A 23844-nucleotide genomic window follows, 5' to 3' on the forward strand; every position below is an offset into this window, starting at 1 on the left:
CAGTACAGTTAGTAGAACAACTATGTTTTTATTACTGTGTATTTGATAGGTGCCGTCTGAAATTGAACTATTTATTTTATTTATATATATAATAAAATAAGTATATATATAGCTAGAAGTCACTGAAAGTCAAGTATTTCATACGCATATATATATATATTTACATATATATATGAAATACTCGTGTTGGGGAATTATACTCCTCCCCCCTTAACCACGCCTACCCTCCCAACCACGCCCCCGACCAAGCCTCCGCACCACGCCCTCCCACCCCCCACCTCCTGAAATCGGAGGTCTCAAGGTTGGCAAGTATGCAGCCCAGTCAACAGAATTTTAACGCAAAAAACAGTAGTACTTAAAGTACTTAAACTTAATATGAAAACTCCGCGTATGTTGCTTATTGACATAGAACTTGTGCTGTCATATCGGGGGCCACATTGAAGGTGCCGGCAGGTTACATTTGGACCACGGGGCCATGTGTTTAACTCATAGATCAGGGGTCCGCAAAGGGTTCGCTTCCAAGGGCCGAAATTAAAATGTGCCATCGGGCTACGGGCCAAACAATTTTAGCAAACAACAGCATCATAAAGTTGGAGTTTAGCCCATACCGCCAAATATGAGGTAGTGGAGATCACCACATTTTATAGGTGATAACGAGTTAGCCTTGTGGACATCAATGATTGTGTGAGCTTGAAAGAGGTCGGTATGAATATGTATGAAATTTGCATATTAATATGGTATAATTATAGTTGTATTTACGATTACAGTCTGACAGTGGTAAATGGAGTTCTGTGAAGCAGGAATTATCGATCATAAATCAAATATTTTCATAGATAAAGTATAAAAAAAGCTGTTAACGATGGTGTACATTTTTTATTATAGGAAGAACTCTACATGTTTTTTTAGTGGCCAATGCTTGTGCTAGTATTGATATTTGTTAGTTCATAGACATTTTTTAGGCTTGAAAATGCTCACTTTCAGTTAAAAATAGGTAGAAAATGCTTTTAAAAAATGCTCAAGACTTAGAAGCGCGAGGAACGACTGTGGTAATGATCATCTTTTTAACAGCCATCATCTTTATTCCATTAACTTTTGTTTATCAATTTTAACATGATCTTATTTTATTTTCAATTTATCCTTCAATATTTGACTTACTCTGGTGTATTGAGGTTTTATTCTCGTTAATTAGGGCTTCCAGCACACGTTTACATCATCAGCTATTTTAAATGGCTCCTGCAATGTGAAGGGGGTGGGTTTCAATGTGTAGCTAAAGCAGCGGAAAATGTTGCCACTTGACATGTTAATTATTCCTCAGAGCTGTGCAAGATTTAATCCGTCCAACATTTTACCAATGTACAATAACCACCTGATGTCTCAGGTGTGATTCCAGTTTATTTAAATACCACAACACTGGATATTGTTCAGATAAGTTAAATTTAAGAACTTGCACACAAAGCAACACTGGAGGTGACTATGACATGCGCATATTCCGCGCATGTGCACTAGGTGAGGTACTAGGCCGACGGGGAGGGGGTCTTAAACGACCATTGTGTGTGTGTGTGGACAAGGATAAGGTTAGGTGGGATTTACCCTGGATAACCTTAGCCGGCTTACAGTAGAAGGGGCCTCAGTCACGACCCTGCAATCTTTCATTTGAACCAAGCATAGTACTCTTTTAGGTACAAGGTGCTACCATGATTTTTGGGACTGTATTGAGAAGAGACAGGGATGAGATAACGGTACTGTAGAGTCGTGGTGGTTAAAAAGTGTTTGACCAGAAAGTGTGTTGGAGAAAAGGCCATAAGCGCGTAAAAGGAGCCACATATACGAGACCCCCATAGAGGTTTGTGTGCGTGTGCGTGTGTGTGTGTGTGTGTGTGTGTGTGTGTGTGTGTGTGTGTGTGTGCATAGGCGCCGATCCCATGCGCTTCGGGCCCGAGCACCCACGGACAATGTCGAGCACCCACGTGGGATTGACGGCAACTTTCTATCTTTATATTAATTTGTGAATAATCATTCTTGTTGTTGTTAACTCTGTGGAGAATTAAGTCCGATTTACATAATAATAAAGTCACATATCACTGGCTCCCTGTGCGTTATCAAATCAATTTTAAACTCCTATTTGCTTTTAAATGTCTAAAAAACCTTACGTTAACATATCTCTCCGACCTCCTTCAGCCTTACTGCCCCACTCGATCCCTAAGATCAGCCGATCGGCTGCTACTGACGGTCCCTGACACAAGGCTGAAGCTTTGAGGTGACAGAGCTTTCGCCGCTGCTGCTCCCAAGCTCTGGAACGACCTACCTATGAGTGTTAGACAAGCCTCCTCTCTTCCTGTTTTTAAATCTCTCTTGAAAACATACTTTTATTCCTTGGCTTTTCACACTGAGTGATATCCATCCTGCAATGGCGCCCCATTATACACCCGCTGTGAACCTGTTTTTATGTTTTATTTATTTATTTTTATCATGTTCTGTTTGTGTTGTTTGCTCGGTCTTCGTATTATCTTTTAACCTGCCCATTGTACAGCACTTTGGCTACCCCTTTGGTAAATTTTAAATGTGCTTTATAAATAAATAAAGTTGATTTAATATAGACTATAATTAACAAAGCATGACAAAGATTACATTGTGCCTGATAATGAACAATTAGACTCAATCATCGTGACTTAGAACACACTGCACACGAGTGAATGAAGTGCATACTTACTCAACAGCCATACATGTACCACTAAGGAAAGCAGTATGAACAATGTCAACACTGTCATAAATATGTGCCATATAATGAAACCACACTAAACAACAATGATAAACACATTTTGGAAGAATATTTGCACCACTACACAACATAAACACTACAGAACAAATTCCCTGAATTCCCTGTGGCACCAACTCTTCCGAGACGCTACGATATAAACAGACGCCATTGGTGGATCTACACCCAACATCCACTGTAATGATACCAAAAACAACAGCGTATCTAGTCGATACCACTATATTTGCATCGATATTTTTCAATATCACAAAATCTTCTTTCGTTTTTTATTTATTTATATTGTGTCTATAAACTCAGGAAATACAGTATGTCCCTGTACTTTGAATATGTATGATCCTGTAACTACTTGATATCGGATTGATACCCACATTTCTGGTATCATCCGAAACTAATGTAAAGTATCAAAGAACAGAAGAATACGTGATTATTACATTTTAATAGAAGTGTAGATAGGACAGGTTGAAACAGAAAATAAGCAGATATTAACAGTATATGAACAAGTAGATTAATAATTAATTTTCTACCACTTGTCCTTAATAATTTGGACAAAATAATAGAATGATAAATGACACAATATGTTACTGCATATGTCAGCTGACTAAATTAGGAGGCTTTGTTCGCTTACTTACTAATAAAGGACAAGTTGTCTTGTATGTTCACTCTTTAATTTAAGGACAACATTGCAATAAAAGAAACATATGTTTAATGTACCGTAATATTTTTTTTGTTAAAATAAAGCCAATAATGACATTTTTTGTGGTCCCCTTTATTTAGAAAAGTGAAACCACACTAAACAACAATGATAAACACATTTTGGAAGAATATTTGCACCACTACACGACATAAACACTACAGAACAAATTCCCAGAATTCCCTGTAGCACCAACTTTTCAATATAAACAAACGCCATTGGTGGATCTACACCCAACATCCACTGTAATGATACCAAATACAATAACGTATCTAGTCGATACCACTATATTTGCATCGGATATGTTTTAACATCACAAAATCTTCTTTCGTTTTTTTATTTATTTATATTATGTCTATAAACTCAGGAAATACAGTATGAGGACTTTGTACATGACCAATGTATGGTCCTGTAACTACTTGATATCGGATTGATACCCAAATTGGTGGTATCATCCGAAACTAAAGTATCAAAGAACAGAAGAATAAATGATTATTACATTTTAACAGAAGTGAAGATAGGACATGTTGAAACAGAAAATAAGAAGATATTAACAATATATGAACAAGTAAATTAATAATTAATTTTCTACCACTTGTCCTTAATAATTTTGACAAAATAATAGAATGGAAAATTACTTAATATGTTACTACAGGGGCAGGGAACCTATGGCTCTAGAGCCAGATGTGGCTCTTTTGATGGCTGCATCTGGCTCTCAGATAAATCTTAGCTGACATTGCTTAACATGATAAGTAATGAATAATCCCGCTGGCAATCACAGTGTCAAAAATAACTTTCAAAATATAAAACATTTTCATGCATTTTAATCCATCCATCCGGTTTCTACCGCACCTGTTCAAGAAGTCGCATTAATGGTAAGAAGTATTTTATTTAATGTTGGTTAGCTTCATAAAAACAAAGTTATTAAAAAAATAAGAGACTTATTATACTCTAAAAATGTTGGTCTTATTTAAAAATGCACACATTTAGTTGTATTCAGTCTTAAAAAAAAGATTATATGGCTCTCACTGAAATCCTTTTTAAAATATTTGGCTTGTATGGCTCTCACAGCCAAAAAGGTTCCCGACCCCTGTGTTAATGGGGTCGGGAACTAGGGACGGCGTGGCGCAGTGGGAGAGTGGCCGTGCGCAACCCGAGGGTCTCTGGTTCAATCCCCACCTAGTACCAACCTCGTCATGTCGGTTGTGTCCTGAGCAAGACACTTCACCCTTGCTCCTGATGGGTGCTGGTTAGCGCCTTGCTTGGCAGCTCCCTCCATCAGTGTGTGTGAATGGGTAAATGTGGAAGCAGTGTCAAAGCGCTTTGAGTACCTTGAAGGTAGATAAGCGCTATACAAGTACAACCCATTTATTTATTTATTATATTACTGCATACGTCATCTGACCAAATTAGGAGGCTTTGTTCGCTTACTTACTAATAAAGGACAAGTTGTCCTGTATGTTCACTGTTTTATTTAAGGACAACAGTGCAATAAAATAAACATATATTTAATGTACCGTAATATTTTTTGGTTAAAATAAAGCCAGTAATGACATTTTTTGTGGTCCTCTTTATTTAGAAAAGTACCGAAAAGTACCAAAATACCTTTGGTACCGGTAGCGGTACCAAAATATTGGTTTTGGGACAACTCTAGTGCACACACAGAAATGTAGATCGGCGCCTGTGTGTGTGTGTGTGTGTGTTTGACAGGGTTAAGAAGAGTAATCTCCCCAGGATTAAGAGTGCTGCTCCCCTGTTAATGTGACTGTCAATGAGAATTAGGTCCCTAGACCGATCCTCTCCCCCTCAACAGCCCCACTAATGACAATGCTCTCTGTGCAGTGTTAGGGCAGACAATGGAGAGAATAATTACACACTCTCAATACTGTACACATTGTGAGCAGCAGGACAGCAGAGATAGAAAGAAGGCTCACAATTAAACACGGATTACTGCGCACATTGAGAGAGGGAGGGAGGAAGAGAGAGAGAGAGAGAGTTCGTCCAATAGAATGTGACCTTACATTCTTCAACACGCCTTCATTCCAACCGTCTGTCATTCGGATCTCAGCTACCTAATCATTATCATCCTCAGTAGCGATCCATGCGCAATAGAAGAGCGCCGATAGTTCTTTATTTAAGACAGTGCCAGTATCGTCTGCAGCAAAGCACCGATACGCACACACTACGTCGGTTCAATCGATGCCAAAGGTGCGCCTTTACGCACGGAGGTAATGGATCAGGTACATGTTGGGCTACAATTTTGGTTTTTGTTGCAATACTTAAAAAGATGTATAAACGGATCGGTCAGTTTGGATTTGGAAGTCACTTAATAAATAAAAATTAAAAAAAAGTATTGGATTCAACTTACCCGGAATTTATGAAGTAGATGCCATTACTGCAGGTGGTAATTATCCAGGAGGGTCACTTTCTGCGATATGATCTCCTCACGATGCCGATTCTCTTGTTAGTCCTGAAGATGACGAACAGACTGACTCCTTGCAGTCTGCTCAAAAAAAAAAAAAAAAATTAAAGAAGGAAAAAAGCCTTTTGAAAAAAAAAGGTGCGTAATTCCAAGCTAAAAGAAGGTGATGTATTTAGGGTGAACTCTTCACACAAGTTTGAGTCCCATTAGTGACCGACGAGAGCGATATGCCGGTACAGTGGCGCAGTGGTGACACTCGCGCCCGCGTCGTCGCTCCCACCCGAGCATGCGAGGAGGGATCGATTGGTCATAAGAAGAAGTGAGAGGCGAGCTGCGCGTCTTTCCCCATTCGGAACACGTCCAACAGTGCCCGCCCAGTTCACCCGAAGAACACCGCCCCCCCCCCTGCCCCCCTCCTTTTTGGACACTGATGTCATGGAGTGTGCAAGAAAGCCCCTACAATGTTAAGCGAGAGACGGTTGACGACTATGGAAGTCAGGGCTGTACTGAAATATCTAAACCATGGGTGTCAAACTCAGGCCCGCGGGCCAAATTTGGCCCGCCGTGTAATTTAATCTGGCCCTTGAGGCAATCCCAAATTTCAGCGCCCCTCCCAAAAATGTCCAGGGGGCAACCATTCCCGATTTTCATCCGGACAAGAGTATTGGGGCCGTGCCTTTAGCGTCCTCTACGACAGTGGTTCTCAACCTTTTTTCAGTGATGTACCCCCTGTGAACATTTTTTTAATTCAAGTACCCCCTAATCAGAGCAAAGCATTTTTGGTTGAAAAAAAGAGATAAAGAAGTAAAACACAGCACTATGTCATCAGTTTCTGATTTATTCAATTGTATAACCAGTGCAAAATATTGCTTATTTGTAGTGGTCTTTCTTGAACTATTTGGAAAAAAAGATATAAATATAACTAAAAACTTGTTGAAAAATAAACAAGTGATTCAATTATATTTAAAGATTTCTACGCCTAGAAGTAATCATCAACTTAAAGTGCCCTCTTGGGGGATTGTAATAGAGATCCATCTGGATTCATGAACTTAATTCTAAACATTTCTTCTCAAAAAGAGAAATCTTTAACATCAATATTTATGGAACATGTCCACAAAAAAATCTTGCTGTCAACACTGAACATTGCATTGTTGCATTTCTTTTCACAGTTTATGAACTTACATTCATATTTTGTTGAATTATTATTCAAATATATTTATAAAGGATTTTTGAATTGTTGCTATTTTTAGAATATTCTAAAAAAATCTCACGTACCCCTTGACATACCTTCAAGTTCCCCCAGGGGTACGCGTACCCCCATTTGAGAACCACTGCTCTACAACCTTTCGTCACGTCCGCTTTTCCTACATAGAAACAGCGTGCCGGTCCAGTCACATAATATATGCGGCTTCTACATAGACACACAAGTGAATGCCGTATAAACAACTTTAACACTGTTACAAATATGCGCCACACTGTGAACCCACACCAAACAAGAATGACGAACACTTTTTGGGAGAACATCCACACCGTAACACAACAGAACAAATACCCAGAACCCCTTGCAGCACTAACTCTTCCGGGATGCTAAAATATAGCAGCAAACCCCGACATTTATGAACTAGCATCCAAGAAAAGATGCCAGGTATCTGGCTTGGGCACATTAGATTAGATCAGTGTGTCGCAAACTGAGCAGTAAAAAGGCCTGAATGGTTGATTTACTCATTGTTATTTTATTTTCAAATTTATTAGCCTGTGAAAAAAGTGAATGTTGATATTTACCTCAGAAGGCTGCATATAGAATAGAGACATTCATTTTTTTAATTTAAATTGTATTTAATATGCCATTGATGTTTTTTCCCTTTGTTTTTGAAAGTTGATTTTGCACTATAAAGTTATGTAGGTTGTTGCTTATTCAATGTTAAAGCAAATCAGTGTAGCAAACTGAGCAATAACTAATGTTTTATTCATGTACTTTGCTCTTGCTACTTCGAGGCCTGAATGTTTGAGTCATTCATTATTTTATTTTCAAATATCTTATTAGCCTGTGGAAAAAGTTTATTTTGATATTTACCTCAGAAGGCTGCAAATAGAAAAGAGGCATTCAATTGTTATTTACATTTGATTTGATATGCCATTCATATTTTTAAATTATTATTATTGTATTTAAAACTCGATATTGCATGTCACTATAAAGTTGTATAAGCCTTACTTGTTCAATATTCAATGCAAAACTTGTTTGGGTCCCTATTAAAAGGTTATTTTGTTCAACCTTGGCCCGCGGCTTTGTCCAGTTTTAAATTTTGGCCCACTCTGTTTTTGAGTTTGACACCCCGGATCTAAACGATCTTTTTGGATTTTTTATTTTTTTGGGTAACACTTTAATATGGGGAACACATATTCACCATTAATTAGTTGCTCATTAACATGCAAATTAGTAACATATTGGCTCTTAATTAGTTATTATTAAGTACTTATTAATGCTCTATTCTGCATGGCCTTATTATACAACCTTCCATCCATCCATCCATTTTCTAAGAGTTTTCCCTCAATAACCTCAGAATTATTCCTTATTAGTAACCCTAACCCTAACCCTTATATGTTCCCCTGGTGTCCATCTATTTTCTACCGCTTGTCCCTTTAGGGGTTGGAGGGGTGTTGGAGCCTATCTCAGCTGCATTCGGGGCATTCGGGCGGAAGGGGGCGTACACCCTCGACAAGTCGCTACCTCATCGCAGGACCAACACAGATAGACAGACAACAGTCACACACTATGGCAGTGGTTCTTAACATGGGTTCGACGGAGGTCAAAACACACCCGACTCATCGTGTAAATACAAACTTCTCCCTATCGGCGGATTACGGGTACGGCAACAGCTGACTGATTTGCAGGTGTGTCATTTGTTGTGAGTTCATGCATTGGGTGGGTTTTGTTGTTTGAACAAGGTGATGCTCTTGCACGGTTAATTTTGTACACCAGTAAAAAAAACATGGTAACACTTTAGTATAGGGAACGTATTCACCATTAATTAGTTGCTTATTAACATGCAAATTAGGAACATGTTGGCTCTTAACTAGTCATTATTAAGTACTTATTCGGCATGGCCTTATTATAACCGTAACCCTCTAACCCTCAACCTACCCAAATAACTATAAATTAAGTCTTTATTACTTAGAATATGTTCCTCTAGTGTCCAAATAACTCTAAATTAAGTCTCCTAACCCTAACCAAATAACTCTAAATTAAGTCTTTATTACTTAAAATATGTTCCCCTAGTGCTCAAATAACTCTAAATTAAGTCTTTGTTGCGTAGAATATGTTCCCCATATTAAAGTGTTACCAAAAACATATAACTTTGACTTGAATTTGAAAAAAATATATATATATTTTTTTTTCACTAAAGAAGGGTTCGGTGAATGCACGTATGAAACTGGTGGGGTTCGGTACCTCCAACAAAGTCAAGAACCACTGCACTAGAACCAATTTAGTGTTGCCAATCAACCTATCCCCAGGTGCATGTCTTTGGAGGTGGGAGGAAGCCGGAGTACCCGGAGGGAACCCACGCGGTCACGGGGAGAACATGCAAACTCCACACAGAAACATCCCGAGCTCGGGATTGAACTCAGGACCTTCGTATTGTGAGGCACACGCACTAACCTCTGGTCCAAATAACTCAAAATTAAGTTGTTGTGACTTAGAATATGTTCCCCATAAGTTTTACCTTTTTTTTATATTTCTTTAATTTTGCAAAAAGGCTAAACTCAAAAAAAGATTTATAAAGAACCAATTCACTGCAATTTATCCCAAGGCACGTTTACACATAAAACTTATACATGCAAGTGGTCTAATTAAACCAACAATGGGCAAGCGATTGGCGACAGAGGCAAGGAAAACCTAAAAAAGGCTTTTAAAAATGTGTATACTGTATGAAGTTTAAGTACCACTGATAGTCTCACACACACTAGGTGTGGTGAAATGGCCCTCTGGATTTGACCCGTCCCCTTGCTCCACCCCCTGGTAGGTGAGGGGAGCAGTGAGCAGCAGCATTTTGGTGATTTAACCCCCCCAATTCCAACCCTTGATGCCGAGGTAATGGGTAACATTTTTATAGTCTTTGGTATGACTCGACCTACCGATTTCAGGGCGGACACTCTAACGACAAACCCACTGAGCAGGTACACAGTGGCAGCTGTGTTTTGTTAGTCATTCTTTCCGAATATCATCCTATTTGGACACCTAAAAAAGAATGAAGGAAAAAATCATATTTTATAGTTTTACATGCATAAAACAATGTGAAATGGACAACTTTTACCTTTATTGAAGACTCACGTTGCAGTGTAAAAACAAGACTTAGATTTTACATTAACAAACCGGCAGCTCAGTCGCCATACTTTTACTGTAATGAACAAAAGTTACATTTACAGTAATGCACCGTAAAAACGAGTAGATTTTAAGGTGAAAAAACTGCCAAAATGTTTCTGTAAAAAATAGCAGTGGCACTGATTTATATCTACAGTTATAGACTGTGAAAAAAAAAATAACGACCGTATATTTTCCGGTTTAAAAAAAACAAACAAGGCAGCTCAGTCAAAGAACAATGGTTGAAAACTCGCAGCTCCGTCACCGGAAAAAAATGAATACAGTAATGCACTGTAAAAACAACAACTGCAGATATTACGGTTAAAAGAACAAACAAACTATCAGCTCAGTCGCCACAATGAAAAACAACGGCCGTTTTTCAAATTACGGAACTTCTGTGTGAAAACAACGCACATATATTTTACTGCAAAAACCGGCAGCTGGGCAGCTATAAGTTCACTGTCAAATTACATGTGGTAGTTTTTCAAAAAACTAAAGCTGATTTTCCAGTAAAAAATAAAATAAAATAGAAAATACGGATTAGTTGCCAGAATTTAACGTTAAAAATGACAAATGGTACTGTTTTGCAATTAAAAGTAATTCTGTGTAAAAACCACCACAAATATTGTGGTCTGACTGGAATTTTACAGTAAAATCTAAAGACTTATTTTTGTTGTGTGGCGGCGAGAAGTGGAGAGGAACGAGGATGATTTGAGTTATTTCTGAACTTCACTCTTCTTTACCAACGTGCTGGCACTCACAACGTTATTTGGCCCCACGGTGTCTCATTTTGCGGTGGTAGTCAATAAAAAAACAAAACTGACTGATTCACTCGTGAGTGGGATTCTTGGTATCTGCAAAATGACACGCGAGATAACGGACTCGTTCGTTACGCGGGCAAAACTTTTAATCGGAAAAAAGTTTTTAATGCAAACTTGTAACTTAATTTCATAGCATTGTGCCTTTTAGCTGTACTTTTTATTTTTGGTTTGCTGCGGTTTGGCCAATACGCAACGGCCCCCGAGCCGCACTTTGGACATTTGCCCTTGTAAAGATCACCAACTGGAGGTATTTCGACTGCAAGCGTGTGTGCTAAAGTTGTGACCGAAGGGACACTCGCTGTCTTTACTCCCACCTCACTTCCTTCCACACTATTGATCATTCTGCGTGATATCAATACCGTGATGTGAACACGGAGGGTGTAAGTGTAAACCACCGCGCCCACACCCCCTTCAACAGGATTTAATGATGGCCGCCTCTCCATTACAGCACAGAGAGAGACTTGCTCGAACAATTATCCCATCCCCGGGAATATTCTAGCGTGTTGATGGCGATTGATTGCAGGGCGCTGTATTTGCAGCCGTTAAGACTGAGCGGCGGTCGATGTGAGCTAACGACCTCAGGTGATGAGTATCCAATCTCATGCATTTATTCTTATGTGTGCTAAAAAAAAAAATAAAAAAAAAATGTAACGGATAGCCTTAAAGCGACGATAATGAATCCCAATTGTATAAAGCTGCGACATCATGCATGCACTTTGACCTGTGTGTGAAGAGTCCGATTAAAAAGACATAATAGTGCAGTTCTATTAGGTCTTGCAGGACTGGGGACACACGCCAATGAATTGTGCTTCAGCACCACGGACAGTGACAGATTGTCCTGTCAGTGTGCCTTTTCTCCTTCTCGGTGCTTTCTTGTCAAACAGTCAAATCTAGGACAGAGACAAAAGAATTACAACTGAAGAACTTTCGGACCAAAAAAAAAGTGGCTTGATACTGCAGTGATCACGTGGAAATGGGGCAGATAATAGAAGCAAGAGCCCACACAGCACTTATCATTATTTCCTAAGAAGGGCCAGAAAGTATTAAAGAGGAAACCGCGTTATGTAACCACTTTGCCCAACAACACAATGTGAAATTTAATTTACATCGCCCATTTTTGTCCCGTTAGAAAGCTGCCAACTGGCGCATTAGTTTGCACTTTGCATGTTTCTCGATAAGGAGGTTCAGGTAGAAAACATGTTAGGCTGTCGAATGATTATTATTTTTTTAATCGTATAAATCTCACTTTTGAGTTTGGATCGTGATTATTTACAGGTTATTACTCGCTTGCGTAATTTAAATGAACTTAAAAAAGACAAATGCAATTTTATTGTCAGCATGTCATACAGGAATGTGTTACTTGAACGCATTTCATTTATTTTGGCGTATGCATTGACCCATGCTGCCTTTCAGGTAACCATCCGCCATTAAGGTAAAGGAGCATTTGCGGTCAAAATAAATTGTGTGATTAATCTACGTATTCACAGGCTTAATGCAATATTTTTTTGTGATTAAGCACACAAGTTCACTTAATTTTGACAGCCCGAATTGATATACATGTTATGAATTTAACTAAAGAACACACAATCACTCACACAAATGTATTTTTTTTTTGTCTTTTGTCCAATATGTACAAGGTCATTAACCAATTTCGAGGGATGACTATTAATGGAATCCTAGTTTTTGACAAGCTGACACAACAAAAACCCGTTAAAACTGAACACCTTCAGTGAGTTAGGATGCTCGTTATTGATTTCAAGCCGTCGCAAAGGTTAATGAGGGTTCCTTGCTTCTGATTCCAACCCTGAATGGTGATTCTTCATTCTTCACTAGGTCACAAGCTGTAACCTGAGCTAGGCCATAAATAAAGAGGCTTGCTGTCTGTAGGTTCATATGTGGGCTTGTACTGCCACCCTGTGGCTAACAGACATCACCGCAACATCAGGGAGGTTTTTTTTTTTTTTTGAGGTCACTCAGATTTATTGTGGTGACAGTAAAAACTGAACTAGTGCCCTTTTGCACAATCTCCTTCTCTTCCTTACAGCCGAACCCACTAAAATAATGAAAGGGGCAAAAAGATGTCTGGCATCAGCAGAAACTGGCATGAGATGAAAAAGTTCAGTTTTTTTTCCCCCTGCTCGCTGCAAGGTCAGACTTCAAGAAGATGACCGATTTAATGAAAGGGGGATTTTTAATCTTTGATGTCTAATAATGCCGACACAGACAATACAACATCAGTGTTTTGAAACTTTTTTTATTGAAAAAGAAGTTGCCTAGGCCGTGGTGATGAATACGATATGAAGATGGTGAGAAAGTAACACATATATTGTGCTATTTCAATATCAATGAGCTCATCTAAATAAAAGCTGTAAATTAAATACTGACAGGAACATTACAAAATTAATTTACATAAAATCAGGGCTTCAGAAAATTGGGGCCTTACAACCCGTTACACATTGTTCAAACTGTTTTTTAATACTTTACGAACTTGAGTTTAATTTTATGCATAGTTTGTATTTCTTTGTGAAAAATAACACATTTATCCATTTTTTATGGCTTGCCCGTTACACAAAACAAAACATAAATTAGTAAAATTTCCTAGCACAAAAAAACAAATTAGTAAAAATGTCCTAGCACAACTCTAATTTTCCATTATATTATTAGGGGGGTCCCCACATCTGCGGTCCCCTCCAAGATTTCCCATTTGGTTGAGTTTTTCCTTGCCCTGATGTGGGATCTGAGCCGAGGATGTCATTGTGGCTTGTACAGCCCTTTGAGACACTTGTAATTTAGGGCAATATAAGTAAACATTGATTAATTGATTGATTATTATTAGTGCTGGAGTATGAAGCGCCTCAGGATGTGTTTGGTGTAAAAGTTCGTATACAGCGTCATTTTTTTAAATGTTCTTTTGCTGCGCAAAAAGGGCTCCTCCATGGATCGCGGCTCCCTGTGCACAGAGCGTGATCAAGAACAATGATCTCACATGCAACTAATGAATAATAGTCCATACCTCCGGGATATTGCAGGCTTTTTTCGTGATGCCTGTATTTGCAACAGCTTTTTTAGTGAATTGGGGCAAAAGTTGTCATATTTTGATTTATAACATTGAATCAATTTGTGAACTCCTAAATTTGTGTTGATGTTTTAAAAGTTTTTTTTTTTATACAGAGACCTCAAAAAGCTAAATATTTCATCAAAAAATTGGAAAACAAATAATGTAGGGCAGTTATTCCCAAACTGTGGTATGTGTACCAATAGTGGTACGCGGGCTTTATGTAGATTTAATTCATTATTTAAACACAGTACTACTGTTCCAGATGTGTGTAATGTTACAGTGGTCAAAAATATTAAATATATTTGTGTAATAAAACTTCTGCCTTGTTTTTGATGAATACTTTGACCTCCTACGCTACTGTATATTAAAGTTGGTTATTATGGTGGTACTTGGAGAGCCAAGTGTTTTCTGAGGTGGTACTTGGTGACAGAACGTTTGAGAACCACAGTGTTTGAATTACTCTATGTGAAGAAAAAAGTCATAAAACAAAAACCCCAAAACTTATGTTGAAAAATTATTTGAAAGAGAAGCACTTTCTCTTGCTGGTGTACTTCAGTTGTCAGGTACAACCGTGGCTAAACTGGGGCCCGAAGCAGAATTTTATTTTTACATCCCCGACCCATTCTGATCACAAAACATAGACTTTTTCTTTTTTTTTAATCAATTTAATTTAAAGCACATTTTGTACTAAAACAAATTCATAGGAAATAAATTGGTCAATATATTTTTTTTTGCACAATAACAAAGAGGAGGTCAATATGGAAATGTGTCATCTTCTTTCCATTGCTTTCATTTCTATTTTTTATCTTTGTTTCCGTTTTATCTAGTATTTATCTAGTGTTTTTCATGTTTTCGTTTCTATTTTATCCATCCATCCATCCATTTTCTACCGCTTATTCCCTTTCGGGGTCGCGGGGGGCGCTGGCGCCTATCTCAGCTACAATCGGGCGGAAGGCAGGGTACACCCTGGACAAGTCGCCACCTCATCGCAGGGCCAACACAGATAGACAGACAACATTCACACTCACATTCACACACTAGGGCCAATTTAGTGTTGCCAATCAACCTATTCCCAGGTGCATGTCTTTGGAAGTGGGAGGAAGCCGGAGTACCCGGAGGGAACCCACGCATTCACGGGGAGAACATGCAAACTCCACACAGAAAGATCCCGAGCCTGGATTTGAACCCAGGACTGCAGGAACTTCGTATTGTGAGGCAGACGCACTAACCCCTCTGCCATCGTTTCTATTTTAATTTTCTATTATATATTTCAACTTTCTCTGCGATGAGGTGGCGACTTGTCCAGAGTGTACCCGCCTTCCGCCCGATTGTAGCTGAGATAGGCGCCAGTGCCCCCCGCGAACCCAAAAGGGAATAAGCGGTAGAAAATGGATGGATGGATGGATATTTTGACTTTCTATTTCTTTATTAAAAAATGTTATATACCTTGTAGCACTTTGAGATTTTAACAAATGTAATTAATTTTTATTATTATTATTACAGAGAAGGAAGGGCCTAAGAATACGTTTGCGGAAAAATTTCATATGAAGCGCCCTGTCTTTAATAATTGACATTATACATGCGCTTGTTCATGCAAAACTGGCCTGGCCAAATTGGGGCCCTAAGCAAAATTTCATTTTGAGAGCCTATTACATTACAAAAAATGTTAAAATGTTTTATTTCTGTGAAATTATTTTCATACTTTTTTAATCCAACTTGAATTGATTTGATGCATGATTTGTACTGAAACAAATTCATGAGAAATTAAAAAAACTAATATGTATTTTTTTTGGTGCAAAATAACACATGTAGCTTACATTTTATATATATTCCTGTCACACCCGTAGCCAGGATTTGATTTGAATACGACTAAAAGTGTGCGCCACGGGGGACAATGCTAAAATTTGTCATATTGTTAGCAGTGACGGAGCAGGAATATGTTTGCAGCAAAATGTCACATGAAGCGCCCTGTTATTTATTCATTGACAGTCTAAATGTGCTTATTCCCACAAAACATGGGGGACCCCTGGCTAAAATGGGGCTCAAAGCAGTATTTTATTTTGAGCTACCCCTTTACAAACATTTTCACACTTTTTAATTTGTGTGATACCATTTTTAAACTTTTCAAATCAAAGTTAGATTTTATTTGATTTGTTTTAAAACATCCATCCATCCATTTTCTACCGCTTATTCCCTTTCGGTGTGGCGGGGGGCGCTGGCGCCTATCTCAGCTACAATCGGGCGGAAGGCGGGGTACACCCTGGACAAGTTGCCACCTCATCGCAGGGCCAACACAGATAGACAACATTCACACTCACATTCACACACTAGGGCCAATTTAGTGTTGCCAATCAACCTATCCCCAGGTGCATGTCTTTGGAAGTGGGAGGAAGCCGGAGTACCCGGAGGGAACCCACGCATTTACGGGGAGAAAATGCAAACTCCACACAGAAAGATCCCGAGCCTGGATTTGAACCCAGGACTGCAGGACCTTCGTATTGTGAGGCAGACGCACTTACCCCTCTGCCACCATGAAGCCGTTTTAAAACAAATATTTGGTAAATAAGTTGTTCAATATATATATATATATTTTTGTGCAAAATAAATTAAAACATAACATGATTAAAATGACTGGCAGACCAGGGTGGTGGTCCCTCTCTTTAAGAAGGTGTGTTCCAACTATCGTGGGATCACACTCCTCAGCCTTCCCGGTAAGGTTTATTCAGGTGTACTGGAGAGGAGGCTACGCCAGATAGTCGGACCTCGGATTCAGGAGGAACAGTGTGGTTTTCGTTCTGGTCGTGGAACTGTGGACCAGCTCTATACTCTCGGCAGGGTTTTTGAGGGTGCATGGAAGTTTGCCCAACCAGTCTACATGTGCTTTGTGGACTTGGAGAAGGCATTCGACCGTGTCCCTCGGGAAGTCCTGTGGGGAGTGCTCAGAGAGTATGGGGTATCGGATTGTCTGATTGTGGCGGTCCGCTCCCTGTATGATCAGTGTCAGAGCTTGGTGAACATTGCCGGCAGTAAGTCGGACACATTTCCAGTGAGAGCTGGACTCCGCCAAGGCTGTCCTTTGTCACCAATTCTGTTCATAACTTTTATGGACAGAATTTCTAGGCGCAGTCAAGGCGTTGAAGGGTTCCGGTTTGGTGGCTGCGGGATTAGGTCTCTGTTTTTTGCAGACGATGTAGTCCTGATGGCTTCATCTAGTCGGGATCTTCAGCTCTCACTGGATCGGACCTCCAAGTCCGGGTCCATGGTTCTCGCCCGGAAAAGGGTGGAGTGCCATCCCTGGGTTGGGGAGGAGACCCGGCCCAAAGTGGAGGAGTTCAAGTACCTAGGAGTCTTGTTCACGAGCAGGGGAAGAGTGGATCGTGAGATGGACAGGCGGATCGGTGCGGCGTCTTCAGTAATGCGGACGTTGTACCGATTCGTTGTGGTGAAGAAGGAGCTGAGCCGGAAGGCAATGCTCTCAATTTACCGGTCGATCTATGTTCCCACCCTCACTTATGGTCATGAGCTTTGAGGTCATGACCAAAAGGACAAGATCACAATAAGTTTCCTCCGCCGGGTGGCGGGGCTCTCCCTTAGAGATAGGGTGAGAAGCGCTGACATCAGGGAGGAACTCAAAGTAAAGCCGCTGCTCCTCCACATCGAGAGAAGCCAGATGAGGGGGTTCGGCCATCTGGTCAGGATGCCACCCGAACGCCTCCCTAGGGAGGTGTTAAGGACACGTCCAACCGGTAGGAGGCCACAGGGAAGACCCAGGACACGCTGTCTCCCAGCTGGCCTGGGAACGCCTCGGGATCCCCTGGAAAGAGCTGGACGAAGTGGCTGGGGAGAGGGAAGTCTGGGCTTCCCTGCTTAGGCTGCTGCCCCCGCGACCTGACCTCGGATAAGCAGAAGAAGATGGATGGATGGATGGTATTCGAACCCACAAAAAATGGGTACCAGCCCAGCACAACCGCCATGAGGGACATTGTGAATGGCTAGAGAAATTTTAGGTGCTGAGAATATGTTTGTGGTAAAATTTCATATGAAGCGCTCTGTCATTCATTATTTAACATATTACATGTGTTTATTCACGAAAAACGAAGACCCCTACGGATCATGCGGCCATCTGTGTGTGAAAGATCACATGGGCTATGGGCTATAAGCAGAGCTCTATGACAAATAGTAGTCATATCCACAAACAACAAATAAATAGTACAAATACATTAAATAGGCCTTTTTGATAGAGTTTAGCGCTGACTAGAAATAGTATGAGCAATATAAGCCAATATATATTTTTCAACACTCTTTTTAGTTTATGCAGACGCATACTGACATAAAAATAATTACAAAAAAAAAGCAGCACACGTCTTGCAGAAATCCATCATATGACACTGATATGTTGTGGATGTACTCAAGACGTAAATGTCAACAGCTCCGAGCAAGCTCAAGTCAAGGTGACACTAATCAAATGTGACGACAGGCCACATGTTACGGGACACCGGAACAGCTGCTAATTAGCTAACTTTATCGGTGTGGAATGACACAGTGGAGGCGGCGGTAATGAAGAAGTACTTCTTGGAAATCTCCAGATGTGCCAATACGGATGTGTACAGCGTTCACTCATCACGACTCATCAATCCCGGGGACAGGCAGTGACAAATTATTTGATATACCGCCGAGATCCAGACATGTTTGGTTGGATTTTTTCTCAGAAATCTCATTGCCAAAGGCACAATGTCTCTTAAACCAGGCTAATTGCAGACTTTTTTTTTTTTTATAGTTCATCGCGCAGGATGTGACGCCGCCATTTGGGATGCTGCGTGACGTAATCTGCCGCCTCTAGCACAAAGCGCATGAACTCATCCACGTCGAAGGAGTAGTTGGTGAACTTGGGGTGGTCTCCGAGAGTTGGGTGGTGACCCTAAGGAAAGTGATGGGGATCAAATGTAGGGTAAAAGATTAATTTATTCACTGGGAGTTTGTATGACATGCTTACCCTTTATGAATTGGAAGTACAGTGGAACCTTGATTTACAAATAATAAATATAATAATAATAATAATAATAATAGTAAAAAAAAGCATATGTACTAAGAATGTGTTTTATTGTTTGTGCTATCGTACCATCTTTTGAATGACTTTGCTTCCATTTAGTGCGTTCAACCAAAATTAGAATGCTGTTAAGACTTCCAGCCATCCATAGCGTGTCTACACGTATTGATTCTTCATTCTCCAGCAACGCTAGTAAGTTTTATAGTATACAGTCCCATGTGTGATGTCTGTAGTAGTGTTTTCCTGCATATTTGTGCGTACTATTGTAATGTAATGAATCTAGCGTAATTAGCATTAGCTAATATGCTAACACATTTACAAGTGCCTGTGTTACTAGTATGCATTTATCTTTGTATAGTTTGCATTAGGGGTGTGGGAAAAATCGATTCGAATTTGAATCGCGATTCTCACGTTGTACGATTCAGAATCGATACTCATTTTTTAAAAATCGATTTTTTTTTTTATATCAATCCAACAAAACAATACACAGCAATACCATACCAATGCAATCCAATTCCAAAACCAAACCAGACCCAGCAACACTCAGAACTGCAACAAACAGAGCAATTGAGAGGAGACACAAACACGACACAGAACAAACCAAAAGTAGTGAAACAAAAATGAATATTATCAACAACAGTATCAATATTAGCTATAATTTCAGCATAGCAGTGATTAAAAATCCCTCATTGACATTATCATTAGACATTTATAAAAATTAAAAAAAGAACAATAGTGTCACAGCGGCTTACACTTGCATCGCATCTCATAAGCTTGACAACAACACACTGTGTCCAATGTTTTCACAAAGATAAAATAAGTCATATTTTTGGTTCGTTTAATAGTTAAAACAAATTTACATTATTGCAATCAGTTGATAAAACATTGTCCTTTACAATTCTAAAATCTTTTTAAAAAAATCTACTACTCTGTTAGCATGTCAGCAGACTGGGGTGGATCCTGCTGAAATCCTATGTGTTGAATGAATACAGAATCCTTTTAAATCGGGAAAAAAATTGTTTTTGAATCGAGAATCGTTTTGTATTGAAAAAAAAAATCGATTTAGAATCGAATCGTGACCCCCAAGAATTGATATTGAATCGAATCGTGGGACACCCAAAGATTCGCAGCTCTAGTTTGCATGTTCTTCCCGTGAATGCGTGGGTTCCCTCCAGGTACTCCGGCTTCCTCCCACTTCCAAAGACATGCACCTGGGGATAAGTTGATTGGTCCCTAGTGTGTTAATGAGAGTCTGAATGTTGTCTGTCCATCTGTGTTGGCCCTGTGATGAGATGGCGACTTGTCCAGGGTGTACACCCTGTACCTTTTTTTTTTTTTTTTTTTTTCCCTTGGCCTCAGTCTGCACCCCCACTCCAGGGCCCAGGCTAAGACCGATTTTTTTTATTTTATTTTAATCTTCTATTCTTCCCCCAACCCCCCCCCCCCGACCCCCCATGTTTACCTGTATGTCATCTTTTTTGTAAGGGGCGCTGGAAGCCGGCAGACCCGTCAGCGATCCTGTTCTGTCTCCCTGTAATGTTTGTCTGATCTTGAATGGGATTGTGCTGAAAATTGTAATTTTCCTGAAGGAACTCTCCTGACGGAATAAATAAAGTACTATCTAATCTAATCTACACCGCCTTCCGCCCGAATGCAGCTGAAATAGGCTCCAGCAACCCCTGTGACCCCGAAAGGGACAAGCGGTAGGAAATGGACGGATGGATGTTTTAGTATCACAAATTCCTCAGTTAATTTACCAAGATGTCACCGAGGAGTTATTGAGTCTGTTTAGCTGATTAGAGAGCTAGCTTCCGCAGCTAGACTTCTGTTTTGTTTGATCAGCTGTTTAAAAGACAGTGTTACATACACCATTTGAAAATAATTACGGTATGTAAATAAACATTTTAAAAAATGTTCTGTGTAAATAACTAATTTTGCAATGTATATCTCTGCGGCTTGTAGTCCGGTGCGACTAATATATGGGAAAATATTTTCCATCCATCCATTTTCTACCGCTTATTCCCTTTCGGGGTCGCGGGGGGCGCTGGCGCCTATCTCAGCTACAATCGGGCGGAAGGCGGGGTACACCCTGGACAAGTCGCCACCTCATCGCAGGGCCAACACATTTTAACCTCCTAAAACAGTGGTTCTTAACCAGGGTTCGATTGAACTCTAGGGGTTCGGTTAGTTGACCTCAGGGGTTCGGCGGAGATCAAAACACACCCGACTCTTCGTGTAAATACAAACTTCTCCCTGTTGACATATTACGGATACGGCAACAGCTGATTGATTTGCAGGTGGAAATTTGTTGTGAGTTTATGCACTGTCTTAGTTTTGTTGTTTGAACAAGGTGATGTTCATGCACGGTTCATTTTGTGCACCAGTAAAAAAAACATAGTAACACTTTAGTATGGGGAACATATTCACCATTAATTAGTTACTTATTAACATGAAAATTAGTAACATATTGGCTTTTAACTAGTCATTAAGTACTAATTAATGCCTTATTCGGCATGGCCTTATTATAACCCTAACCCTCTAACCCTGACCCAAACCCTAACCAAATAACTCTAAATTTAGTCTTTATTACTTAGAATATGTACCCCTAGTGTCCAAATAACTCTACATTAAGTCTTTGTTACTTAAAATATGTTCCCCATACTAAAGTGTTACCAAAAACATACAACTTTGTCTTGAATTTGAAAAAAACAAAAAAAACAAACATTGTATTTTTCACTAAAGAAGGGTTCGAGGACTGCGCATATGAAACTGGTGGGGTTCGGTACCTCCAACAAGGTTAAGAACCACTGTTCTAAAATGTAGTGGGTGCGGCTGATATACCGTAGTAAATAGGTAAAGGTTTCATCCATCTCGGAGCGCAGTCATTGTGAACACAGAAGTGCTGTCACTTGCTACTTTGCTAAATGCTACTTTGTGTGCTTATTAGCCTTTTTACAGCATTTGTATAGTTTTGGTAGCGCAACATGAGACTGAAAAAAGCAACGGACAAGCGATGTGTGATTTAAAACATTCAAGAAGCCACCAACACTGTCTCCTCCGCCTCTCTTACCCGCAGCAGACAAAGAAGATTAACCAACAGCTACCCCACTATTTGAGAAAGACTGCATTAAACCATTAGAATCCATCTACAAACATGTCCTTACAATTCTGGACAACAAAGGCCAACACATGAATTGATTAACGTGGACCCCAACAAAAAAAATTTGAAAAACTTATTCGGGTGTTACCATTTAGTGGTCAAATGTACGGAATATGTACTGAACTGTGCAATCTACTAATAAAAGTTTCAATAAATCAATCAAAAAACACTGGCTCTGTTTAAACTGCACACCAAATAGGATTTTTTTGCCCTCCAGTGACACAGTCCAGTCCAAATGGATTCAATGTGCTTCAAATCTGATCTTTTTGAATCAGATTCAAACCACATCAGGAAGTAGTCCTTAATCCAATCGGAATCTGATCTTTTCAAATGTTACTTCAGTCTAAACGTAATGCGACCCGATTGTGAATTTTTCGTCAGCTTTGGGCGAGTTACGTCAATTGTATGCGCCAGGAAGCAAAACTGGATATTTCATCACAACATTCGGATTTGGTGAGCAAAGTCTTTTTAAGAGGACCACATTTTTGGTGCATCACTTGTCAATAGTGCGCAAATATCAGGCTATATGTAATATATGAATATATGTATTGATCCCGAAGAAATAGCAATTGTTGAAGGACGCTGTGGCGCATTTACTTACACGCACTTATGATTAAAGTGAATTATTGTGATTTGTAATATGTGATTGACTGGACAATAAAAGTTGCACCTCACCCCTAATGTTAGTCAGGGTTTCCCACACATTAATTTATTTGTGGCGGCCCACCACGAAAGAATTACGGCCGCCAGAAATAAAAATAAAAAAAAATAAAAAAAATAAAAAAACTGTTTTTTGTTTTTTTTTCCGGCTTTTGATTCGCTCGACCGCTCATAAAAACAATGGGACTCTGTCTGTGAATGGAGCTTGTAGTTACATATTTTATAAATATGTAAATATTATATAAATATGTATACAAATATGTACATAAAGTGTTGTAATTATATTCCAACTCCGCGTTCTTCTTGGTCATTGCCGCTCTTCATTGTGTTCAAAATGAACAACAAATGTGGTTAAATATAGACATTTTTCTATTAACGAACCCTGTTCAAGAACCAATTAAGTTTGTAAATCAAGGTTCCACTGTAATCTTCTGCATGCCAACAATTTCTTCCATACAAAATTATTAATACAAACGCGAAACATAACTCATGTTAATGATAATATTAAGATATTGCGGTGATTTCATGTCTCTCAAGAATATGAATTGTATTTCGTACAAACAAAAACAAAAGGAAGATTAATGGAAATAGTCGTCATCACAACAATTATGTGACATTTATATAGATTAATTTAAATTAATGTGAAAATAATAGATTTTTCTTGTATTGATTTTGATTTAAGATAGATGTGCATGTCTTAGAGAATGAGTTACATTTTGAAGGATTGTGCCACACAACACACTGAGTACATATATCATCATATCTTAAAGGGGAACTGCAGTTTTTTAGATTGTTTCTATAATTTACAATCCTTATAAGAGACAAGACACGTATGTCTTTTTGTAATGC

At 39.3% G+C, this 23844-nt stretch overlaps 1 protein-coding gene across 5 annotated transcripts in view; it reads right to left on the bottom strand.

The window, feature by feature from the left end:
• The window catches only part of eogt (EGF domain-specific O-linked N-acetylglucosamine (GlcNAc) transferase), a 129036-nt gene that overhangs the window by 69768 nt on the left and 35424 nt on the right, over positions 1 to 23844 (bottom strand). For 2 of the 5 annotated variants that reach the window (XR_009802192.1, XR_009802191.1), the window contains exon 16: positions 5836 to 5970. Coding sequence is in view for 2 of the 5 variants with exons in the window: in XM_061874949.1 (XP_061730933.1) it covers positions 18900 to 19046 (147 nt within the window). In the remaining 3 variants the exon portion in view is untranslated. Of the gene's footprint in view, positions 1 to 5835; positions 5971 to 10023; positions 10127 to 10183; positions 11961 to 15479; positions 19047 to 23844 lie in introns of those variants that run through there. The other 3 variants (XR_009802193.1, XM_061874950.1, XM_061874949.1) reach the window with 3 other exon arrangements.

The sequence above is a fragment of the Nerophis ophidion genome, linkage group LG16 (assembly GCF_033978795.1).
Source record: "Nerophis ophidion isolate RoL-2023_Sa linkage group LG16, RoL_Noph_v1.0, whole genome shotgun sequence".
NCBI classification, from domain to species: Eukaryota; Metazoa; Chordata; class Actinopteri; order Syngnathiformes; family Syngnathidae; genus Nerophis; species Nerophis ophidion.